Raw genomic sequence first — 24,566 nt, 5'->3', positions numbered from 1 at the left:
GTTTTCAATTTACGAAAATGACAAAGTTCTGGTGATGGATAGTAGTAACAGTTACACAACAATGTAAATGTACTTAATGCCACTGAACTATACACTTAAAAATGACTAAAATGGTAAATTTTGTTATGTTTATTTTACTACAGTTAAAAATAAATAAATAGCATGTTTTAAAATAAGAAATATTAAGAATCACTAAGATGAGCTCTTCCAAATTAAACAGACAAGTAAGCCTCACAGATCAGTCTGGCTATCTCGTTGCTTTTTAAACATTACATGGGTTTCTGAGTTCCTAATTTTTTGCCCAACACTATTCCTGGTACATTTCAAAAGCTGCATTACATATTCTAAACAAAAGCATCTGGGTGCAAGTCTTATCACTGACAACTTGTTATTTATCTGAGAAAATGTATAAGACATTACAATTTTGTAGTGTTGGCACTTAAACTAGAATAATGTGCTAAGGTACCTACTAGAGTAGAATGAGACTTAGTTCTCCTACTAATCCGTCTCTGAACTGCCCAGAGATTGAGATAAAATGCTCTCGCCAACCACATGGGCATATCCCTATTGCACACATGCACAACACTCGCAGCGTAATACAGAAATGACTGGTTTATAGATTTATCTGTTATTCAAACTCCTTGAGGACAGGAATAGTGTCTTATTCAAATCTTTAACATCAATATTCAGCGGAGTACCTGACAATGTAGGTAATCCATAAAAATTTTCTCAACAGTTCTACTGTACTAAAATCATTTAAAAATTCAGATCCAAGCTACTGAGAAATATATGTTGAGCAGATCACAATAAAACATCTCTATATGTAATTTAAGGTTATAGTCAATTTCTAGACAGATTAATTTGAGAAATTAAAATATTATCAGATATATGCTTAAGACAGACAAAATAACTTCTATCAACAACTATAGGGACAAGTGATGAATGAAGAGGTAGAAAACTGAGACCTTCAATTTTCTAATGGTAAGATCTGAATAAACGGAAAGAGGGAGACTCACAAACCTGTCAAGGGTACTAGTTCTAGTAATAAAGTGCAATAAGAAAAACATTCTTAAAGATGTGGCAGAAGAAACAAAAGAACAAATAGGGACCTCGTCATACATCAAGGATTCTTAGAGCTTTCATGGAAATGGATTTGGGATTCTGGTCCTCCTGACAAGCTCAGTATCAGTATCACCCACATAAAAGTGTAGTAGACCAGAGTCAGGGGATGGAAAGCTGGAGGCAGAGACAAGAGACTTCTCAGGGACACCCACTGGCTCCTGACTGTACTTCTTCATTCAATCCTCATCCCAACTACACTCACCCTGAACAGGGTCTGCTCAAGCTGCCGCTGGATGTGGTTCAAATATCAGAGCTCAAGTTCTTAAACATTCTCTGAAGAAGCCAGATTGTTAAGAGTAAATTCCTCTTGATTTTTACTGAAAAACCTAAAAATTAATAGGGTACCGAAACTTGAGCCTTCCAGAGCCAGCAACGGCAGCCTGCCTTTGGTGAGTTATCTAAGCAGCTGCATACCCCAATTAGAGAGTCTGGGGGTCAGGGACAGCTCTAACAGGCTGCTTCTATTCCCAGTTGTGTGACCACACTGCTTTTGATAAGCTGCTACATCTCTGACTAAATTGGAAATTTAATCTAATCTTATTCTGGATGTATATAAAGTGGTGTCATCCTACCTATTTATACAGCCCACTTAAAATTCTGCTGAGCTGAGTAAACCTTAAAAAAGATAAACCTAACTGAAATACTTAAAAGTGCTTTAACCTTGTGCTGTAGTGTCCTTATTTCTTTATTTTTTGACTTATTCATTAAAGACAAGGTAGTGCCAACGTGCAATAAAAAGGACGACAATGGTATACGTTTGTGTGAGGAGAATATACACATTTATAATGCCATGTTTGGGTCTATTAATCAATGAACGACTGTGCCAGAAAGCGGATGTGAGGAAGTGAATAAAGGAGCAGAAACTGAACATGAGCCAGAAACCAAGAATGTTAACAGAAGATCACAGTCGTCTTCATAAATTGAAAAAACCTATCACTTAGAGTCCAGAATCCTTTTACCTCACCAAGTACAAAGACACTAAACATTCCATAAGTTTCTTTATGTATTTTAACTGCTTTGAGTTAAAACAATGCTTTCTAGAAACATTTCCCAAGTTTATTAATAAAAGAAATGATAATAGTGTTATAATTACCACCTCTAATCATAGGTAATCACTGGTGTAGTATTCTTATTCTTGAGGAGAACAAAAAGTATTAGAATTACTACCAATTACTGAGAATTTACCATGAGGCACTTTATATATATTACCTCATTTACTCCTCACAAGTTCACTGTCTTCACCCCATTTTACAGATGAAAAGGTGTTGCTGGCTCTAGCAATATGGCAGGCTAAATAACCAGAAAACCCTACCACTAAAAATACATGTTGGATAAAAATACAGACATTATTTTAAATGTGTAGCTGAATTAGAAGGAGAACAAATCCCCAGGGACAAAAATAAGAAAAAAAAAAAATCAAACTAAAAGTCAAAGTGGCAATTTTGTTGAGTTAAAAACTAAAATTCTAGGGTGACAGGAGGCTGGGGATAATGGGATTAAATAGGTAAGTAACATCAACCTTGATAACCTAAATGCTAGGGTCTGAGTTTCTCTACAGGGTCAGGAAGTAAGACTACAGACCTATGCAAGTGAGGACATTAGAACTAAGACAATCACCTACCACACACATACACACATAACACCAGGGGTATCAACAGGCTGCACCATTAGGGAAAGGATAAGCTAGAAAAAATATAAGCCAGCTAAAAACTAAGGAGGAAAACAAGCTTCCGCCTCAAGATAATTTGAGTTGGAGACATACACTATCAATACTTAGTGTAGGAACCCCTTGCCAAATTAACGTAAGAACTGGTCCTAGGGACTTCCCTGGTCATCCAGTGGTTAAGACTGCGCACTCCCAATGCAGGGGGCACAGGCTGCATCCCTGATCCCCTGAACTAAGATCAAGCATACTGCACAGTGCAGCCAAAACAAACAAACAAAAAAGAATCGGTCCTAAAGTTGGCGGGTCCTCTGAAATGCCTTAATGAGCAAATTCTCAACCCAGGTCAACAGGATTCCCAAATAAACTTCCACTGAAAGAGAACTGACAGGCCACAATTCAAACATAATTAAGTGTTTTTAAGTCAACAGACAAAGCTAACAGCAAGATTAGAATCCTAACATTTTCAGATAATAGAAACAACATGACAGGGCTTGTAAAATTAGAATACATAAAGTGATTAAGGACACTAAAAAAGAGAGAAAGGCTTGAGAAATATACATATGTAACCCATCCAATGAAAGTAAAAGCACAGCTGACAGAAAATTAGACAACTAGACACAGAAGAATAAAAGCTAAAGTTTCTGAGAAATTTTAAAGGATATAAATCCTCAGCTTCGAGAAACACATCAGGGGCTTCCCTGGTGGTACAGTGGATAAGAATCCGCTTGTCAATGCAGGGGACACAGGTTCAAGCCCTGATCCGGGAAGATCCCACATGCCGCGGAGCAACTAAGCCCATGCACCACAACTACTGAGCCTGCGCTCTAGAGCTCACGAGCCACAACTACCGAGCCTGCGTGCCACAACTACTGGAGCCCGTGCACCTAGAGCCCATGCTCCGCAACAAGAGAAGCCACTGCAATGAGAAGCCTGCGCACTACAACGAAGAGTAGCCCCTGCTTGCCGCAACTAGAGAAAGCCCGCGCACAGCAACGAACACCCAATGCAGCCAAAAATAATTAATTTTTTTTAAAAAAATTGGTAAAAAAACAGAAGAGAACAGCCCAATGGTGCAAAATATAAAAGGGTGCTCAACTTCATTAGTTATCAGCAACTACAAAACAATGTGTATCACCACAAATCCGCCAAAAAACTAAAATTAAAAAGACAGACAGGGGCCTCCCTGGTGGCGCAGTGGTTGAGAGTCCGCCTGCCGATGCAGGGGATACGGGTTCGTGCCCCGGTCTGGGAGGATCCCATATGCCGCGGAGCGGCTGGGCCCGTGAGCCATGGCCGCTGAGCCTGCGCGTCCGGAGCCTGTGCTCCGCAACGGGAGAGGCCACAACAGTGAGAGGCCCGCGTACGGAAAAAAAAGACAGACAACTTACAAGCATCGGTGAGAAAGTAGACCATTAGAACGCTTGTACACCGTACACTGCATGTGAGAGTATAAATTGGCACAAGGGTTCTGGAAAACTGGCCATATCTGCTAAAGCTGAACATGCACCCCCTGTGACCCAGCAATTCCACATGTGGGAGTGTAATTGACATAAATACCTATGTTTACCAGAAAACATATGCAAAAATATTCACAGCAGCACTATTTGCAATAGCCCTAAACTGGAAATAACACCAAAAACCCATCAATGGTAGAATGGATAAATAAATTGTGCAATATGCCCACAGTGAAATACTATGCAGCAAGGGATACCAAATTATGACCAAGCTGCCCATTTTTAAAATTTTCATTTGAACACAGTCAAACCTACTCATGTAGGTAATTGTCTCTGGCTGCTTTTTATGCTACAACAGAGTTGGGTAGTTGTGACAGAGTCCATATACCTGCAAGCCTAAAATATTTACCATTTGTCCCTTTAAGAAAAAATTTGCCAAACCCTTAAACAGTAACCAGAATGAACAAACTGCAACTACAAGTAATAACATGGAAGAATTTTACAAATCTAACATTTGTCTGTATGCTTCAAAAATTTAAGTCATGAAGAACAGGCGGTCCAGTGGTTAAAAATTTAAGTCATGAATGACAAAGACATAGGCTGAACTATTTCAAATTAATCATGACTAAAGAGATATAACTGAAATGTGGGATCTTGGTTTAGATCTTATAAGAAACATTTCTGAGATAATTAGTGAAATGTGAAGACAGATTATATAGTAGATAATGGTATTGTGTCAATGTTAAATTTCCTAAATTTGATAACTGTATTTGTAAGATAATGTCCTTGTTCTAAGGAGATCCAGGCTGCAGTCTGAAGTCTTTACAGTTTTGCCCTCCCTGCTAGATTGGACCCCATGGACATCAGGAACTTCTCCAGTCACTCCAAGAGTGTAGTATCACTCCTGTGGTGACTAAGATGAGTGATTTGTCTCCACAAGTACTTTTGTTCTTGCTTCTCAGACTTACATGCTAATCGTGGTCTTCTCCTCCCCCATTCCAGAAAGTCCTAGAATTTAGCATGATCTTGGCAAAACAATACCATTCTCAGATACAGATAAAAAAATACTTAAACCTGTAGGGACCATAATGTTCACTGATTCCTAGTTTTCTAATGCTTCTTTGCCACAGAACACTTTCAGGAGCAGAAAGCTCAAAAAGAAGTCTATCAGGAAAAACTGTTCTAAGTGAAAAATCTGAAGACAACAGATTCCTCTTAGACCTGCCCATTTATTCCTGCCACTCAGGTACTCTGAAGGGAACAATTATAAAACCAAGAATCAGATCCAACTCCTTTTTCTGACGACTCTAAGCCTTTTCTTATTAATTTTCTTTTCCCTAAAATTTATTTAGCACAAAGCATGGTTTACTGACTCAAATAAAGGAAAACAGATCATTGAAGTGACAGCCCTCAAACTCCCATCCTTTCCTCTACACCAGACTGACCAAGTTCATGAGAATTCCTGCCATGAAGTCAGTCACACTTAATGGGTAGAAATTCCAAAGTATCACTGAGAGATAGCCTACAGACTGTGACTTGTTTAAAATGTCCCAAAATAGTACTACCCAGTTGAATCACATGACCTTATTTGTTAGAACTGGCTTTGACAACAAATTTTACCCTTAAAGTACTCATTACATTCCACCAAAGATAGATATAAAAACCCTATATAAGTTCCTATGACAATTTGAAAATCAATTCCAAAAATTTTAATGATAGTCCCTTGAAACTTTGTGTATCAATCTCAACATATTTCCTTTTGAAAAGTAATAATCATTTCACTGAGTTCTGATAGTTGCTTTAAAATCAGTCAGTATTGTGGCTTTACATTTTTGTAGATATTTTAAGAAAAGCTCAATTTCAGAAAGTAAATATGGTTCAGCTCTCTAGCTTATTTTTTTTAAAGAGCCTTCCACTCTCCCTGTCTTTGAGACAGTTACTAACATCACAGCAAAGGTACATCAACCAATAAATACATACTAAACACTTGCAGTGAGTAAGAAGGTAAAGCAAGACTTATCAATGTTCAACTGAAAAATCTGGCTTTAATTCAAAGGGCACTACAGCATTCTGTTAGTTCTCAGGTTCACAGCTCATTTACACAAAATACACTATCTCTGGAACATAAGTTGAAGAGAAGAGAAACAAGAAGACATGGCTCTTTGGGACCTTCCTTAAGAACTGAAGTTGAGGGCTTCCCTGGTGGCGCAGTGGTTGAGAGTCCGCCTGCCGATGCAGGGGACATGGGTTCGTGCCCTGGTCCGGGAGGATCCCACATGCCGTGGAGCAGCTGGGCCTGTGGGCCATGGCCGCTGAGCCTGCACATCCGGAGTGCTCCACAATGGGAGAGGCTGCAGCAGTGAGAGGCCCGCGTACCACACACACACAAAAAAAAGAACTGGAGTTGATAGCAAACTAGTATAATAAATGTTTAAATAATATGTATGCCTTACATGTACATTTTTACTTTTACCAAAAACACTTTTTTTTTTTTTTTTTTTTTTTTTTTGCGATACGCGGGCCTCTCACTGTTGTGGCCTCTCCCGTTGCGGAGCACAGGCTCCGGACGTGCAGGCTCAGCGGCCATGGCTCACGGGCCCAGCTGCTCTGCGGCATGTGGGATCTTCCCAGACCGGGGCACGAACCCGTGTCCCCTGCATCGGCAGGCGGACTCTTAACCACTACACCACCAGGGAAGCCCCCCAAAAACACTTTTGCTACACAAGTCAGCAATCTACTTTTTATGTCTTAAAGTACTACATACTACTTCTAATTTCTCAAAGAGCTTTTATTCTCACACATCATGTGATTCTAACAACTATGCCATGGGATCAGTAGGGCAAGGAACACATTCCCAGAAATGGTACTACAGGTCGAAGTGCCTTCACACAAGGTTGCAGAGTGGTAGTATATGGCTATTTAATTCCTAAGCTCAGGGCTCTTCCCATTAACACCTGGTTCAAGAAACTATTTGGTGGAGATTCAGTATCTTACATTATTTCAATTTAAGAAATGAATGAGGGCTTCCCTCGTGGTACAGTGGTTAACAATCCGCCTGCCAAGACAGGGGACACAGGTTCAATTCTTGGTCTGGGAAGATCCCACATGCCATGGAGCAACTAAGCCCATGCGCCACAACTACTGAGCCTGCACTCTAGAGCTCTCAAGCCACAACTACTGAGCCCATGTGCCACAAATACTGAAGTCCACAATCCTAGAGCCTGTGCTCCGCAACAAGAGAAGCCACCGCAATGAGAAGCTTGAGCACCTCAACGAAGAGTAGCCCCCGCTTGCCGCAACTAGAGAAAGCCCATGCGCAGCAATGAAGACCCAACATAGCCAAAGATAAACAAATAAAATAAATACATTTATAAAAAACAAAAAAAGAAAAGAAATGAATAAGGGGGCTTCCCTGGTGGCACAGTGGTTAAGAATCCACCTGCCAATGCAGGGGACACGGGTTCGAGCCCTGGTCTGGGAAGATCCCACATGCCGCAGAGCAACTAAGCCCATGCGCCACAACTACTGAGCCTGCACTCTAGAGGCCACAAGCCACAACTACTGAGCCCACATGCCACAACTACTGAAGCCCGCGCACCTAGAGCCCATGCTCTGCAACAAAGAGAAGCCACCGCAATGAGAAGCCCGCGCACCGCAATGAAGAGTAGCCCCCGCTCGCCACAACTAGAGAAAGCCCACATGCAGCAACAAAGACCCAATGCAACCAAAAATAAATACATTAAATTAAATTAAAAAATAAAATAAATGAGGGACCTCCCTAGTGGTCCAGTAGTTAAAAAGCCACCTTCCGGGCTTCCCTGGTGGCGCAGTGGTTGAGAGTCCGCCTGCCGATGCAGGGGACACGGGTTCGTGCCCCGGTCTGGGAAGATCCCACATGCCGCAGAGCGGCTAGGCCCGTGAGCCATGGCCGCTGAGCCTGCGCGTCCGGAGCCTGTGCTCCGCAAGGGGAGAGGCCACAACAGTGAGAGGCCCGCCTACCACAAAAAAAAAAAAAAAAAAAAAAAGCCACCTTCCAATGCAGGGGACGCGGGTTCAATCCCTGCTTGGGGAACTAAGATCCCACATGCCACAGGGCAACTAAGCCCGTGCGCCACAACTACTGAGCCCGTGCCTCAAGTAGAGATCCCACGTGCCGCAACTAAGACCCGGCACAGCCCCAAAAATAGTTAATTTTAAAAAAAAAGAAATGAATGAGCTTTATTTTAGGCAAAATCAACTGGTTTTAAAGTCCATCAAGACTTCTGACTGAAGTTGGATTAAAGACAACCATATTTTAGTGCTGATCTCCAAAACGTAAAATAATACTTTAAAAAAAAGTTACAGGAGTGCTTGCTGTGGCAGCACATACTAAAATCAGAACAATACAGAGAAGATTAGCATGGCCCCTGCACAAGGATGACTCGCAATTTGTTAAGTGTTCCATATTTTGGGGGGGGTTAACAGATGTAAGCTTTTATATATAGAATAGATAAACAACAAGGTCAGAGAACTATATTCAGTAGCACAGAGAACTATATTCAATATCCCAGGATAAGTCATAACAGAAAAGAATATAAAAAAAGAATATATGCGTGTATAACTGAATCACTTTGTTGTACAACAGTAATTAACAAATTGTAAATCAACTATACTTCAATAAAAAAAATAAAGTAAAATGAAATTTTATTTTTTTTGTTATTTTATTTATTTATTTATTTATTTTGGCTGTGTTGGGTCTTCGTTGCTGCGCACAGGCTCTCTCTAGTTGCAGTGAGCAGGGGCTACTCTTTGTTTTGATGCGCGGGCTTCTCATTGCAGTGGCTTCTCTTGTTGTGGAGCACAGGCTCTAGGCACGCGGGCTTCAGTAGCTGTAGCACACGGGCTCAGTACTTGTGGCTCACGGGCTTAGTTGCTCCACGGCATGTGGGATCCTCCTGGACCAGGGCTCAAACCCGTGTCCCCTGCATTGACAGGTGGATTCTTAACCACTGCGCCACCAGTGAAGTCCCCTTATGATCTATTTTAAAAGGTAGAATACAACCCATGCACCTATGGTCAATTAATACATGACGAAAGAGGCAAGGATACACACTAATTATCAGAGATATGCAGATCAAAACTGCAATGACATATTACCTAACCCCAGTCAGAACGGCCATCATCAAAAAGTCTACAAACAATAAATACCGGAGAGGGTGTGGAGAAAAGAGAAACCTCCTACACTGTTGGTGGGAATGTAAATTGGTACAGCCACTATGGAGAACAGCATGGAGGTTCCTTAAAAAACTAAAATTAGAACTACCACCTGATCCTGCAATCCGACTCCTGTGTATGTATCTGAAGAAAACCATAATTCAAAAAGATATATGGGGCTTCCCTGGCGGTGCAGTGGTTGGGAATCTAACTGCCAATGCAGGGGACACGGGTTCGAGCCCTAGTCTGGTTAGATCCCACATGCCGTGGAGCAACTAAGTCTGTGAGCCACAACTACTGAGACTGCGCGTCTGGAGCCTGTGCTCCGCAACGGGAGAGGCCGTGACAGTAAGAGGCCCGAGCACCGCGATGAAGAGCGGCCCCCACTCGCCACAACTGGAGAAAGCCCTCGCACAGAAACGAAGACCCAACACAGCCAAAAATAAATAAATAAATATATTTTAAAAGATATATGAACCCCAATGATCACTGCAACACTATTTACAATAACCAAGACATGAAAGCAACTTAATATCCATTGACAGGTGGATGGATAAATAAGATGTGGTATATATATACAATGGAATATTACTTACCTATAAAAAAGAACGAAATCATGCCATTTGCAGCAATGTGGATGGACCTAGAGATTTTCATACTAAGTGAAGTAAGTCAGACAGAGAAAGACAAATATCATATGATATCACTCATATGTGCAATCTAATTTAAAAAAATGATATAGGGACTTCCCTGGTGGTCCAGTGGCTAAGACCCTGTGCTCCCAGTGCAGGGGGCCCAGGTTCAATCCCTGGTTGGGGAACAAGATCCCACATGCACGCCACAACTAAGAGTTCTCATGCTGCAACTAAGAAGTCCGCATGCCACAACTAAAGATCCCACATGCCGCAATGAAGATCCTGCGTGCCGCAGCTAAGACCTGGGGCAAGCAAAATGAATAAATAAATAAATAAAATAAAATTTAAAAATGATATAAATGAACTTAAAATAGATAACCAACAAGGACCTACTGTATAGCAGAGGGAACTCCACTCAATTTTCTATAATAACCTACATGGGAAAAGAATCTGAAAAAGAATGAATATATGTATATATATATATATAACTGAATCACTATGCTGTACAGCTGAAACTAACACAACATTGTAAATCAACTATACTCTAATAAAAATTTTTAATAAATAAATTAAATATAAATTTAAAAGTAGAATACAAAATTGTCTAGCCTGTAGTTACAATTATGTTTGTGTTATGCATGCAAATGTACTAAGCCTTGAAGGGATTAGGAATAACAAGAATTTTTACTTGTGGAGGTAAAAAATATTTCAATTCATATTATGTTTGCCTATGCAATATATTTTTAGCCTTACAAAGTACTTTTTTCCCCTAAATCTTTCTAACTTCTCAATTAGCACTAGATAGAACCTACCCTATGTTGAGCCAGCTGTTTAATATCCAATATGACTTAGGAAGTTAGTACATGAAGTTCCATTCTGATTTTTAAAAAATCAAAAAAAAAAAAAAAAAAAAACAGCCCAAACAGTGAACTCCTACACCAGTCCAGTCTATTCAGGAAAAAAAGCTTTTTAAGGTAAATAGCTTACATGTTTCACTAAAACATTCTCTGCTTTAATGTCTCTCTCCTCCATCTTTGTTTTACACCATTACACATTATATCAATCCCTTTCATTTGGAAAAAAGCTAAACACTATTCTGAGAGAAAAAGAAGTACATCTGGTCCCAATGGCACTAAGTCATGAATTATTTTTAATTCTGGTTTATTCCTAAAAATATTCTCCTCTAATCTTTAAAATCTGGAAAAACAATAATGGTTTACTTTCCTGGAGTTAAATATTCCACAAATAAAGTCCCTTGTAAATACTGTTTTTTAAGACACTCATACAATCCTAATTAGAAATACCAAAAACACAATGTGAATCACCTTACATATAATACTTCATATAAAGCTACATGTAAATTTTATTCTAAATGATTTTATACTTGATAAAATGTAATCTGTATTATATTACAGTGTTTTAAATGATGAAAACTTCAACCAGTTCCTGATTTGATAACTCTAATCCAGTTGATAATATAAGAGAACAGGAAATAAACACTCAAGTATTTGGAGGTAAAGGAACATGGAGCTTTCAAATGATTCAGAATAATATGCCCAAACATGCAGAGAAAAAGACAATGATAAAGCAAATGTGGTTAAATGCTAAAAATTGGGGATTCTAAATGAAAGTGAAAGTTCTTTATACTACTCTTGCAAATTTTTACTTTCAATTAATTTTAAGTTACCCAAAAACCTCAATTGGTCACATAGTTCAGAAAATGAAATATGCTGATTATCCAGTGGAGTAGTTCCCATTTGTTAAAAAATGAGCAAGTACCTCCAGTATCTAACCATGTATTTATAAATTATATGCATGTACTTACTATAATGCCAATATACTACACATATATATAACTTAAATCACATATTAAGAAATAGGTATTTTGAAAGCATTAGCTAAAAAATAATTAAAATAAAAGGAATGATCTTGCTCTGCAAATGTGAATTCAACCAGTACCCAGTAATTCCCAAATCTCTTCCTCTAATTCAACCTGTTCTCTGGAACTCCAGATCTCATTTCCAACTACCTATAGGATTTCTAAACCTGAGGTACCTACAGGAGAGCCAACCTCAACACAGACTAAACTGAGTACCTTTCTCCAGAAACCTGCTTTTATACTCTGGCTTCCACCGTAGGGAGAAAGCAATCTGCTCAGTGTAGTCATCCCAGTCAATTCTTTCTTATTTCAGCCCCACAACCCACCCTCCCCACACACACACACAAAAAAAAATCACAAAGTTCTACCCCCTTGCTGTGTTTCCTAATCACTTTCAAGATAAAAGCCACACTTCTAACACAGTAAACCTGTCATTTTATGACTGATTCTGGCCCATATTTCTGCCTACTGTCCCTCAGTTCTAACCCTGTTGAACTATTTGCAACTACATTAAAAGCCTTTAGGCTTTTATATGTTGCTATCACTGCCTGAAAATCCGATCTTCCAGCATGTCCCTAAAGAACTCACACTCTACTTTCAGGACTCAGTTCAAATGTCCTTTCCCTTGGAAAACATTTCCTGACATGAGGAAAGTCAAAGGCTCTATTCATATAGGTCACTAGAGGGTAAGTAAGCCCCCTGAAGACAAACAATACACTGTATTACTCCTTGAATTCTCAGAACTTGGCACATAATCCAATGCTAAATATTTGCTGAACTCAAATCAGTGAGGAAAGGACTTCCCTGGCGGTCCAGTGGTTAACAATCCACCTTCTAATGCAGGGGACGTGGGTTCGACCCCTGGTTAGGGAACTAAGATCCCACATGCCACGGGGCAACTAAGCCCGTGTGCTGCAACTACTAAGCCCACATGCCACAACTAGAGAGAAGCCTCCGCACCGCAAGGGGGAGCCCGTACGCTGCAACTAAGACGCAACTAAGTCAAAACTAAATAAATAAATAATTAATTAATTAAAAAAATAAAATAAAAGCAGTATAAAAACAAACATTATTTTTAAAAAACTTCACCTTCCAGTGCAGAGGGTATGAGTTCAATCCCTGGTCAGAGAGCTAAGATCCCACATGCCTCATGGCCAAAAAAACAAAATATAAAATAGAAGTAATATTGTAACAAATTCAATAAAGACTTTAAAAATGGTCCACATCAGGGCTTCCCTGGTGGCAAAGTGGGTAAGAACTGCCTGCCAGGGCTTCCCTGGTGGCGCAGTGGTTGAGAGTCTGCCTGCCGATGCAAGGGACACGGGTTCGTGCCCCGGTCCGGGAAGATCCCACATGCTGCAGAGCGGCTGGGCCCGTAAGCCATGGCCGCTGAGCCTGCGCGTCCGGAGCCTGTGCTCCGCAGCGGGAGAGGCCACAACAGTGAAAGGCCTGCATACTGCGAGAAAAAAAAAAAAAAAAAAAAAAGAATCTGCCTGCCAATGCAGGGGACACAGGTTCGAGCCCTGGTCTGGGAAGATCCCACATGCCACGGAGCAACTAAGCCCACACGCCACAACTACTGAAGCCCACACGCCTAGAGCCCGTGCTCCACAATGAAGAGTAGCCCCTGCTCGCCCCACTAGACAAAAGCTCACACACAGCAATGAAGACTCAACACAGCCAAAAATAAAATAAATTTAACAAAAAAAGATCCACATCAAAAAAAATCTTAAAAAAAGAAATCATGCGGAAAAGCAGCACCCTTTAATAAATGTTGTTGGGTTAACCAGATGATCATATGGAAAAAAGATAAAACTGCTTTTTTTTTTGTGAGCACTGGATCCACTGCTCACAATGAATACCAAGATAAATTCTAAATGGATAACAAAGTTACATGTGAAAAATGGCACCTACAAATAGTGTAGAAATTTGTTCTACTAGAAGAACACATGGCTGAAATCCTTTATCACCTACAAGTGGAGAAAGCTTCCCAACGTGATTCAAAAAAATACATCCATATATTTAATGAAAATAAATTTCTGGATAACAAAAATACCATAAGTGAAATGAACAGATTTACTGCAATATCAATAAAACAATATTTTTTATTCTCAATTATATCTGAGAAATCAGTGAGTTATTAAAACAAAAAGTTTAGTGATGAAATAAGAACACACAAATCGGAAGCTTTGGAGATTTATAAAAAGGTCTACCAATAATAAATTCAGTAGAGGCAACAAACAGCAGACTGGAAACTACAAAAACCCGAATCAGAGAAATGGAAGACAAAAATTATGGGAAAATATAGGACAGATAGTTCCCGGAAATCTAGTATTTGTACAATCAGAGTTCAAAAATATAAAGAAATACAGGGGCAGAGAGGACTAACAGACTGAATGTTCCCTGAGCTAAAGAAACATAACTGAGTCTTCGGATCATGACATATGATAACTAGACGTATTTATGAATTTTAAAGATCAGTATTAAAAGGGGAAATCAGGGACTTCCCTGGTGGCGCAGTGGTTAAGAATCCGCCTGCCAGTGCAGGAGACATGGGTTTGAGCCCCAGTCCGGCAAGATTCCACATGCCATGGAGCACCTCAGCCCGTGCGCCACAACTACTGAGCCTGCACTCTAGAGCTGGCGAGCCATAACTACTGAGACCGCATGCCACGACTACTGAGGCCCGCACACCTACAGCCTGTGCTCCGCAGCGAGAAGCCACTGCAGTGAGAAGCCTGCACACCACGACGAAGAGCGGCCCCCACTCACCGCAACTAGAGAAAGCCCACGCATAGCAACAAAGACCCAACGCAGCCATAAATAAATAAATAAATAAATTTCAAAAATTAAAAAAAGGGGGAAATCAACAAGTAGTATCAGATTTTTCTCTACAAAATCAAATGTTGAGAAGAACAAAACCTTCAAATTACAAAAGGAAATAAGGCATAACCCAATATTTCTATACCAAGCCAAACTTTCAGTCAAAATACCAACTGCAAGGAGAACAGAATCATATTCTCACATAAGCTCAGAAGAATCCCACCTACAAAATATAAAAAGATTCCAAGAAACAACATTCTAGCCACAAGAACTGAATCAGGAGGAAAAAATGGAAAAGACTTAGTACAGTAAAGACAATAGGAAACTACAACATAGTAAAATGTTAACAGTTAAGTCTAGGTAATAATTGTTGTGATGTTTAATGCAAATTTTAAATGATTTCTGAAAGAGATGCTTCCTACAGTTCAAAAGCAATAGTGTTCTATAGCTAAAATTCTGTAGCGATTCCTCCTTTTTCCTATTCTATAGGATAGCAGCAGCAAAATAAAGAGCTGTAGGCTGCACCCAAGAGTACAGAAACTGAAGATGTCCCAGTGTGATAAGCTGATGTACTTACAGGGAGTTTGGTGAAGGCCGGGTTGGTGACATGTTTCCCAAAGGCATCTTCCTGGAACTGGAGAAGCTGTACCACCAGCCCAGCCAGTGTTTTATTGGTAGGAGCATCCGCATGAACATACTGCAAGATAAAGACAGAGACTCAAAAACTGGGGCAACTGTGCAGAAGACAAAGGAAGACAATGTTAGCTTACTTCCCAGTACCTAAGTACTGGCCTGGTGGCAGATTTTTAAGTGTCTGAGACACTTACATAAATACTGGGAGCCGTGGGGAGGGATAGATAACATGTCCTTTCAGTTAACACATCTTAAGAATGCGAAATACTATGCCCAAGAAACCAAACCCAAGTGTCATCTCATCTGCACCTGGACCTAAATTAGATGGTGAGATCCTGGACCTCAAACTTGAGCCTGATGCTACTGAATTGGCCTAAAAGTTTGTTCGGGTTTTTCCATAAGATGTAACAGAAAAACCCGAACGAACTTTCTGGCCAACCTAATATAATGGAATGAGACATACTGGCCACTATATTTCGCATGTGGCCAGAGAACCAACTGTATTACAGTTTTTCAAACAAGTCCACAAATTCTTTGATACTCCTCTCAACAAGAGGTAGGGATCTATGGCCCTCCTCTATTGAATCAGGACCATCCTCAGTGACTCGCTTAAAACCATTAGAATGCAACAGAAGTGATGCTGTGTGACTTCTGAAGATAAATCAAAAAAGATCATGCAGCTTCCATACAGTTCTTTTGGGACACCCACCTTTGGAGCCCTGAAAAACAATAAAGTCCAACCACTCTGACATCACCATACTGAGGAAGCCCAGGCTACACTGAGAGGCCACATGGAGAGGCCCCAGCTGCTGTTCAGAAGACTGACAGCACAACCACCAGACACATGAGTAAAGATGATTCCAGGTGATTGTGGCCCCCAGCTGTCAGGTCACCCCCAATCATCAAACATCCCCAGTCAAGGCCCCAGACACCACTGAGCAGAGACAACTGGCCCTACTGTGCCCATCCAAATTCCAGACACACAGGAACTCTAAGCATAATAAAATGGTTGTTTTTATGCATTAAAAAAAATACATGTGTGGGCACTTAAAAATGGTTAGGATGGTAAATTTTATGTTTTTTACCACAATAAAATTTTTTTAAAACAAATGTACATGAAAAGTTATCCATGCCAATGTGAATAATGTCAAGAAGGCCAAATTCATGGTAGACAGCAAGCGAGCATTACAGCAAGGAAAGATAAAGGGTACATGACAGTGAAAGCATAAATTACTGAGTTCAATTAAATGTAAAAATTTAACTTAGTATTAAGCACTCACTATCACTTTGAAAAGCCATCATTAATTTTTTTTTTTTAACCTCCAATTCTGAGCAGGAAAAAACACCTATACTTCCTTCCATTAAAAAACTAAAGTTTTCTTCCTGGAAAAAACCTCTTTCCCAGTACCACCCAACATTTCAAGATAATGTTTCTCTTGCAATAAATGTCTAAGTGATACATATACAGCAAAATATCAGCTACACAGTCTAACATTAATTACTACGCCTTAGGTTGACTGGCTCTCAAGATGTGCTACTGTCAATCAAACAGCGTAATATAAAAGGGCAATTCTTCTTAAAGCTTAGTATCCTCGCAAATTTTTATTTGTTCAGGTATGTTAGCTTTCCACTCTAAATAGAACAGCCAACATGCAGTTAACTTTGATGAAGACTGGTATTTTGTTGGAATGCTTTATTTTTATTTTTTTATATTTTATTTATTTTTGGCTGCACTGGGTCTTCGTTGCTGTGTCCAGGCTTTCTCTAGTTGCAGTGAGTGGGGCTTCTCATTGTCATGGTTTCTCTTGCTGCGGAGCACAGGCTCTAGGCACGTGGGCTCAGTAGTTGTGGCTCGCGGGCTCTAGAGCACAGGCTCAGTAGTTGTGGCACACAGGCTTAGCTGCTCTGCGGCATGTGGGATCTTCCCGGACCAGGGCTTGAACCCGTGTCCCCTGCACTGGCAGGCGGATTCTTAACCACTGCACCACCAGGGAAGTCCGGAATGCTTTATTTTACATGAAATCCCCGAGACCAGAGGTTGGTAAAATCCAGTCTACTGCCTGTTTCTGTGTGGCCCACAAGCTAAGAATGGTTTTTACATTTTTTAAATGGCTGGGAAAAAATTAAAAGTAAAATAATATTTCATGACACATGAATATAACATAAAATTCAAATGTCAGTGTCCATAAATAAAGTTTTATCAAAACACAGCACACTCATTCATTTGCACATTGTCTATGGCTGCTTTCCTGCAACAGCAGAGTTGAGCAGTTGCAGCTGAGACTGCATGGCCCACAAAGCCTCAATATTTACTCTTGACCTTTATAGAAAAAGTCTGCCTATCCCTGTTGTACACTACTCCTTTTTATCCTTACAGATAGCTTCCTTTTATTTAATTTAAAGGTGTCCAGTAAAAACACATTTCCTTAAGGCCACAAAGTGAAACAAGTATGTCAGACATGAGCCAAAAACTGAAAACAAGTTTCATACAATTAAGCACGTAAGATGTCAATTCTGTTAGTCTAAAATAATGGTTCTCAAGTTTTAGCCCCACTTATTAATTCAATAAGTCAGGCCCAAGAATCTGCATTTCTAACAAGTTCCCACGTGACACTACATGACTGGGAACTACACTTTAAGAACCACTGGACTTTAAAAAAAAATCCACTTCAAATATTATCATATATCTAAGTTAAAAAACACATTTTATTATAAAGAAGTTAAAAACCAGGTAAGCAATTTTTTCCCCCTTCGGTACGCGGGCCTCTCACTGTTGTGGCCTCTCCCGTTGCGGAGCAAAGGCTCCAGACACGCAGGCTCAGCGGCCATGGCTCACAGGCCCAGCCGCTCCGCGGCATGTGGGATCTTCCCGGACCAGGGCACAAACCCGCGTCCCCTGCATCGGCAGGTGGACTCTCAACCACTGCGCCCCCAGGGAAGCCCCCAGGGAAGCAATTTTTAAATGTTAAAAACTTCTTACAATTCCCCTTTCCTACAGTGCCAATTCCCATAAAAACCAAGTTTACTTCTCTGAGGACTATAAACTTTCAAGTGAAAATTTAACATCAGATTTTTTTTCCAATTTACTCAATATAGTAAATCTTTAATAAGTAATACTCAATTTTGAAAGTAATCAGTAATACTCAACATAGTATAATCTTTAATAAACTCTTCAAGTCTAACACACAGAACTGGCAAAGTATGTTGTACATACCCACAAGATAACTTTATAATCTTTAGTAAGTACAAGCTTCTCAAAGGAATCACATAATGTACTGCAAGTTTTTCCACACATGGTAAAGCAACGTGAAAAATTAATAACCATAACTTTTTATTTTTCATATACCTGCAGACAACTGAACAGCGCCAAATCCTAAACCTGAAAGACACCATTTGGAGGAAGGTTGTTCGGCGAAAAACCAACCAACCCTCCAGGCAAAAAGTAATTTTTAATGACTTATATACATAGCTTTGTATATATTCTAAACTTCACTACTATCTACACGCTTCATTTATTGTCACTCAGAATGAGAAAGATTTCATGTGGACAACCTTACAGTTTCAGAATAAAGATGGCCAGGTTCAAAGCCCAATCAAAATGATTATCTTAGGTATTTTAAGATCCAATCTTTAAACGATAGAACATTTTTAACTCCACTTACTTTCTCCAAATCACCCACAAAAATGATCAAACATTAAAATGTACGCAAGAGATGACTTTTTTTTTTTTTTTTTTTTTTTGCGGTATGCGGGCCTCTCACTGCTGTGGCCTCTCCCGTTGCGGAGCACAGGCCCCGGACACGCAGGCCCAGCGGCCATGGCTCACGGGCCCAGCCGCTCCGCGGCATGCGGGATCCTCCCGGACCGGGGCACGAACCCGTGTCCCCTGCATCGGCAGGCGGACTCCCAACCACTGCGCCACCAGGGAAGCCCAAGAGATGACATTTTTAACTAATAAATTGAATCTGACATTAATAACTTAATGTCAGATTCATACCCTCTCAAAAGGCAGTCAATGTACGACTATAAGATTTTAAATCGACTTTTAAAAATTTCTAAGAGTAACATTCTATTTAACCAATAAGAATGAAGCAGGGCTTCCCTGGTGGCGCAGTGGTTGAGAGTCCGCCTGCCGATGCAGGGGACACGGGTTCATGCCCCGGTCTGGGAAGATCCCACATGCCGCGGAGCGGCTGGGCCCGTGAGCCATGGCCGCTGAGCCTGCGCGTCCGGAGCCTGTGCTCCGCAAGGGGAGAGGCCACAACAGTGAGAGGCCCGCGTACTGCAAAAAAAAAAAAAAAAAAAAAAAAGGAATGAAGCAGGGGGACCAAATGATACATGGCAAAAGTATCACTACCGCCTCAAATTTATATAATCCTACCTTCGAGGACTATCTCATTTGATTCGAACAACTGTCTATGGGAGTCACAGTCTTACTCCCAACTTACAAATGAAAAATTAAAACATGGAAGTCAAGTCACCTGCTCAATGACACCAATTAGCAGCCAAGAGTACTGAACGCACGTCTTCCAACCTAACGTAATGCTCATTCCACTATCCCATACAGACATAAGTTCATTTCAACTGCTTCCAAAAATCTCACCTAAACATAAAACGTTCTTAATAGCTTTCAAAATAATGAATCCTGATTAAAGGGAAAAAAATTTAATAATTTATATAGACTACTTCAGTCATAAAAATTTTATATTTTGATCAAAAAAAAGTTCAACAGAATGTTTTAAGACAACAAAAATTTTTTTAGTCTCAAAGTATTTTGATTAAGAAAGTTAGGAGTGGGCTTCCCTGGTGGTGCAGTGGTTGAGAGTCCGCCTGCCGATATAAGGGACACGGGTTCCTGCCCCAGTCCGGGAAGATCCCACATGCCGCGGAATGGCTGGGCTCGTGATCCATGGCCGCTGAGCCTGCGTGTCCGGAGCCTGTGCTCCGCAACGGGAGAGGCCACAACAGTGAGAGGCCCGCGTACCGCAAAAAAAAAAAAAAAAAAAAGTTAGGAGTATATGTTTAGAAAGTTGTTATCAATAAATCTGCTTTATATTCCCTGTGACATTAATATAGTATCAAAAGCTTAACTTATCCGTAAACAATTCTATTGTAGCAGATGTCCCATCTAGAAAAAAAATAGTCTTAAACTGTTAAATACTTCATGTAAAGGGCACTGAAATGCCTTCCTTGGGCAATCTACTCTATTTTAGTAATCCTCGTTAAATCCAAAGCATCTTTATTTAAATCATCCTAAAATCTTAAATCTTATTTCAGGGGTTAGCCAAACTTCGGGAAGAAACTTACCTGGGAACTCAATGGCTTATAGATATACTTCACCTTCACAAGGCTTTATCATCTGAAAATCACTCTGAACTATGGATAGAAATATAGCTTTCAAAGTTAGGATGAAAGATATGCACCCAGTAATATAAAGCAGGCAGCTTAGGTAGATAAACAAGCTTCCGCACTGCCAGTGGGCTGAAAATGCAACCTCAGGCAAACAGTTAACCTCTCTGTGCTTCAGCTTCCGCGTACCTAAAGTGGTCACCTCCTCTGGACTCCTTTCACTAGTTGAAGCTCAACCCAGTCAAAAAGTATTCACTCTCCTTTCTGTACTGCTAAGCCAAATGGATCAACAAAGCCTAAATAAACAGGTTTCTATACTAGTTAATCTGTTCATTCATGGAACAAATATTTACTGAGCACCTCCTATAGGCATTCAGAAGACAAAAAGAATACAAGGAAGTTCTCTTTTAATGTGAAATCACCTGGGTTTTTATAAGTAGGTGCCTATGTCTATCTTTTCCACAACACTGTGAGTTCCTTAAAGAGAGGGATTATGTGCAGCCAACAAAAAAAGGCGGAGGGGGGGTTGGAGCCAGGCAGACCTTTGAATTCCAAATTTGCCACTCCTAACTGTAATTCTTAGAGACGTTACTTAAATCTCCACCCTCAGGTGTCTCTCATGTGGAAAATGAAGTAAATAATATCTATCATTCAGGACTGCTGTGAGGATTTAAGTGACTTATGTTTTAAATGCCTGGGTAAGGTGGATGCTCAGGTGCTCACTGAGTGCATACATAAACCGATCAATAAAAATGCTACTATCAATGTCATGTTTATTTCATTTATTTGCTGAGATTTATGAATTTGAAAACACACTATTAAATGCAACAGAAAAGTTTAGTTAAAACCTATCAATGTGTATACCAGGTAGAGATATATCCTGTACAGAGGAAGCAAAGAACCTTCTGGTAAATATTTTCACCACACCAACACCACTCTCAGAGGCTGATAGGATTCTGACTGTCAGGCCCAAGAGATATACAATTCTTAATCTGAGTAGGCCCAAGAAACACACTCTAGCTTTAATGAAACCCTGAGAGGTCAAACCTAACTAACTTTGTCTTTAAGGCCTCAGGCACACTGAGCCAACATTAGCCTACTGTCTTCAACACTTTGGGACAAATCCTGCAATCAGCCTCACAGCCACTTCCTCACCCACCCAAACAAATCTTTTAAAGATTATCCAAGCCTAAAGCTGCCCTCTTAAAATTGGGCGCAAAGAGATGCACAGAGTTTGGAGAGGTAGAAATTACTATTACTGTATTTCCCTTTTTCTTTTCCCTTCCTTGCTATCCAAAGGAATATTCCTATTTCTCTTTGTTAAAGCTACACTGATAAAGTCATATAATATTATATGTCAATTACATCTCAATAAAACTGGGGTAAAAAATCCAGACTGGGGGGAAAAATACATTAAGGTATATTAATTTAAGACCCAAAGTATTGGCTGAAGGGCACATGATAAACAATACTTTAATAATATAAATATATGCAATTCCCTTAGCTACTACCAGAAGCTCTGCCAACACCAAAAAAGTGACCAATTTACCATTGTACAAGGGAAAACAATATTCTTGTCTACCTACATGTAAATGAGAAAAAGCTACAATCCCAAATGTGACTGCAAAATTTCAGGGGGGGGAAAAGTCAAAGAATCAAAAAATATATTGTAAATCAAAATATATATCGCCTCTCACTTCCTAAAACCTCAGATAAGAAATGGTCATTTCTGAGAGTACCACAATGGAACGCAAAAGCACCCAAGATCCCTGCCCATGCCTAACAACTTCCAAAAGCTGATAGGTTCCACTGCGCTGTACACCCCAAATGAGTAGGTTCCTAGACTATCTTTTCATTCATTCCAACAAATATTTACTAAGCAACTACTAAGGGCGAGGCAATGAGGATCAAACATGTTCCAGGACACGTTGTAGTGAACAGGCCTAACAAGGTCCTTGCCCCAGGCTATGGTCCACAACAGGGGAAGTAGAGAACTGAAAAGGGTGTTCCGGAAATTTGGGGGCAAAGAGTATTTTTGGCAGTCTGCGTCCTTACATCTTCTAAGGGAGTCATTCCTAAATAGTTACATAAAGAGGAAGCTAAAAAAACATGTTATAAACAAGAGGCTAACTTACAACTTTTAATACCACTGACTCAGCGGAACTTACATTCCAAAGGTAGAGCAAACAGGTAAATGAAAATAATCTCAAAAAGTGGTATGAAGAAAACAAAGGTGATATGAAGCGGGGTGATCTAACATGAATGGGGTTCTCAGGGAAGGCCTCACATTAGCCACAAGTGAACATTAACTCTTGCACTCCCACTATACATAACCAGAAGTAGTGAAGTAAAAGCCGTCATTCTTTTTTTTTTTTTTTTTTTTTTGCGGTACGCAGGCCTCTCACTGTTGTGGCCTCTCCCGCACAGGCTCCGGACGCGCAGGCTCAGCGGCCATGGCTCACGGGCCTAGCCGCTCCGCGGCATGTGGGATCTTGCCCGACCGGGGCACGAACCCGTGTCCCCTGCATCGGCAGGCGGACTCTCAACCACTGCACCACCAGGGAAGCCCAAAGCCGTCATTTTTTAATATTAGTTCTCATGAATACTGTAATTCATTATATTAACCTGCTGTAACCAACGTCCGAGTACAATCAATCGTCCATAGTCCGTCTTTAGCATATCAACAGCAGGTAGTAAAAGCTTAGTCACCTCACTTGACTTTGAAGACTAGTCTCTAAACAAAACTTGCCGCTTTTACACCTCTGGCTCAGACAGTTTTAATAATCATTGCTCACACACCTAAAGCAGCCAACAAAAGAGGAAGATTCACACCCTCCGGGTCGCTGAGCTCGAACTGCTCCTGCAGGAGCAGGCAGGGGCTTTCGCCCGGGGTGCGTGGGCTCCCAAGAGCGGACCTCGGAGGACCAGGGGAGTCCCGGGCGCGCGGACGCCGAGAGAGCACCGCGGGGGCGTGGCGGGCCCTGCGCCTGCCTTTGTTGTCCCTCGTGGCGCGCGGGGGGAGGGGCGGCCAGAAGCCCGCGAGGCCAGTAGCCGCCCCCGGCCCCCGTCGCGTGGCCTCCCGGCCTCTACGAGCGCGCGAACCCACCTTCTTGTAGTGCTTGCCTAGCCAGACCCGCACCGAATCCAGCTGGGACACCGTCTCCGGGCTCTCCCAAAACTTGCTGGTCGGGCCCCCGTCCTTCCGCCGATAAACTGCCAGGCCCGCGGCCGCCGCCGCGCCTCCCAGACCCGCAGCGCCCGCCGTCGCCCCCAGCCCGCCGCCGCCCGCCGCCGCGGCCATCGTCGCCGTGCGTCGTCCCCACCGCCTGGCCCGTCCGCCCCGCCCCGGCCCTCGCGGCGTTCCTCGTTCGCACGCGCGCGCGCAGCCGCCACCTCCGCCTCCCGGCCCCGCCCAGTCAGCCCCCTTCCGGCGCGGAGAGCCAACCCCGCCCCTTCTCGGGACCGGCGCCTAAGTGACGAGAGCACGCGCATACGCATGCGCAGCACTCTCTCTGGGCGGGCCTAGGACAAGCTCCTCCCTCCGCCTCTTCCGCCAGGCTGTAGGATAGTTCACAGTCTCCGCCACCCAGCTTCGGCTTGTTCGTGTGTGGCTGTTTCCCGGATACCTGCGTCGAATCGTTATGCAATCTGCTACTGCACGGAGGTTCTGTGTTATCGTCTGCCATCGCCGGGGAGAAAAGGACTGGCGTGAGATGTTCCGAGAGAAGAACCCGTTTAGGGTGTGGCGGAGGTGCTGGCGGAGGAACCCACACGCCGGGTGGGAATCTGCGCCTGCCCCGCTTGCCCTCAGA

At 41.5% G+C, this 24,566-nt stretch overlaps 1 protein-coding gene across 1 annotated transcript in view; it reads right to left on the bottom strand.

The window, feature by feature from the left end:
• The window catches only part of SMARCC1 (SWI/SNF related BAF chromatin remodeling complex subunit C1), a 179,511-nt gene extending 155,441 nt beyond the window's left edge, over nt 1–24,070 (bottom strand). The window contains exons 1-2 of the mRNA XM_082637961.1: nt 23,861–24,070; nt 15,350–15,469 (exon numbers count right to left, since the gene is read on the bottom strand). Coding sequence (XP_082494087.1) covers nt 15,350–15,469; nt 23,861–24,055 — 315 coding nt within the window. The 5' untranslated portion in view covers nt 24,056–24,070. The remainder of the gene's footprint in view (nt 1–15,349; nt 15,470–23,860) is intronic.
• Between the last annotated feature and the right edge of the window lie 496 nt (nt 24,071–24,566).

This window comes from Mesoplodon mirus, assembly GCF_964341445.2.
Source record: "Mesoplodon mirus genome assembly, chromosome: 12".
Classification (NCBI taxonomy): domain Eukaryota; kingdom Metazoa; phylum Chordata; class Mammalia; order Artiodactyla; family Ziphiidae; genus Mesoplodon; species Mesoplodon mirus.
The sequence above is the reverse complement of the archived record's forward strand: the minus strand, read 5'-3'. Positions and strand labels throughout refer to the sequence as shown.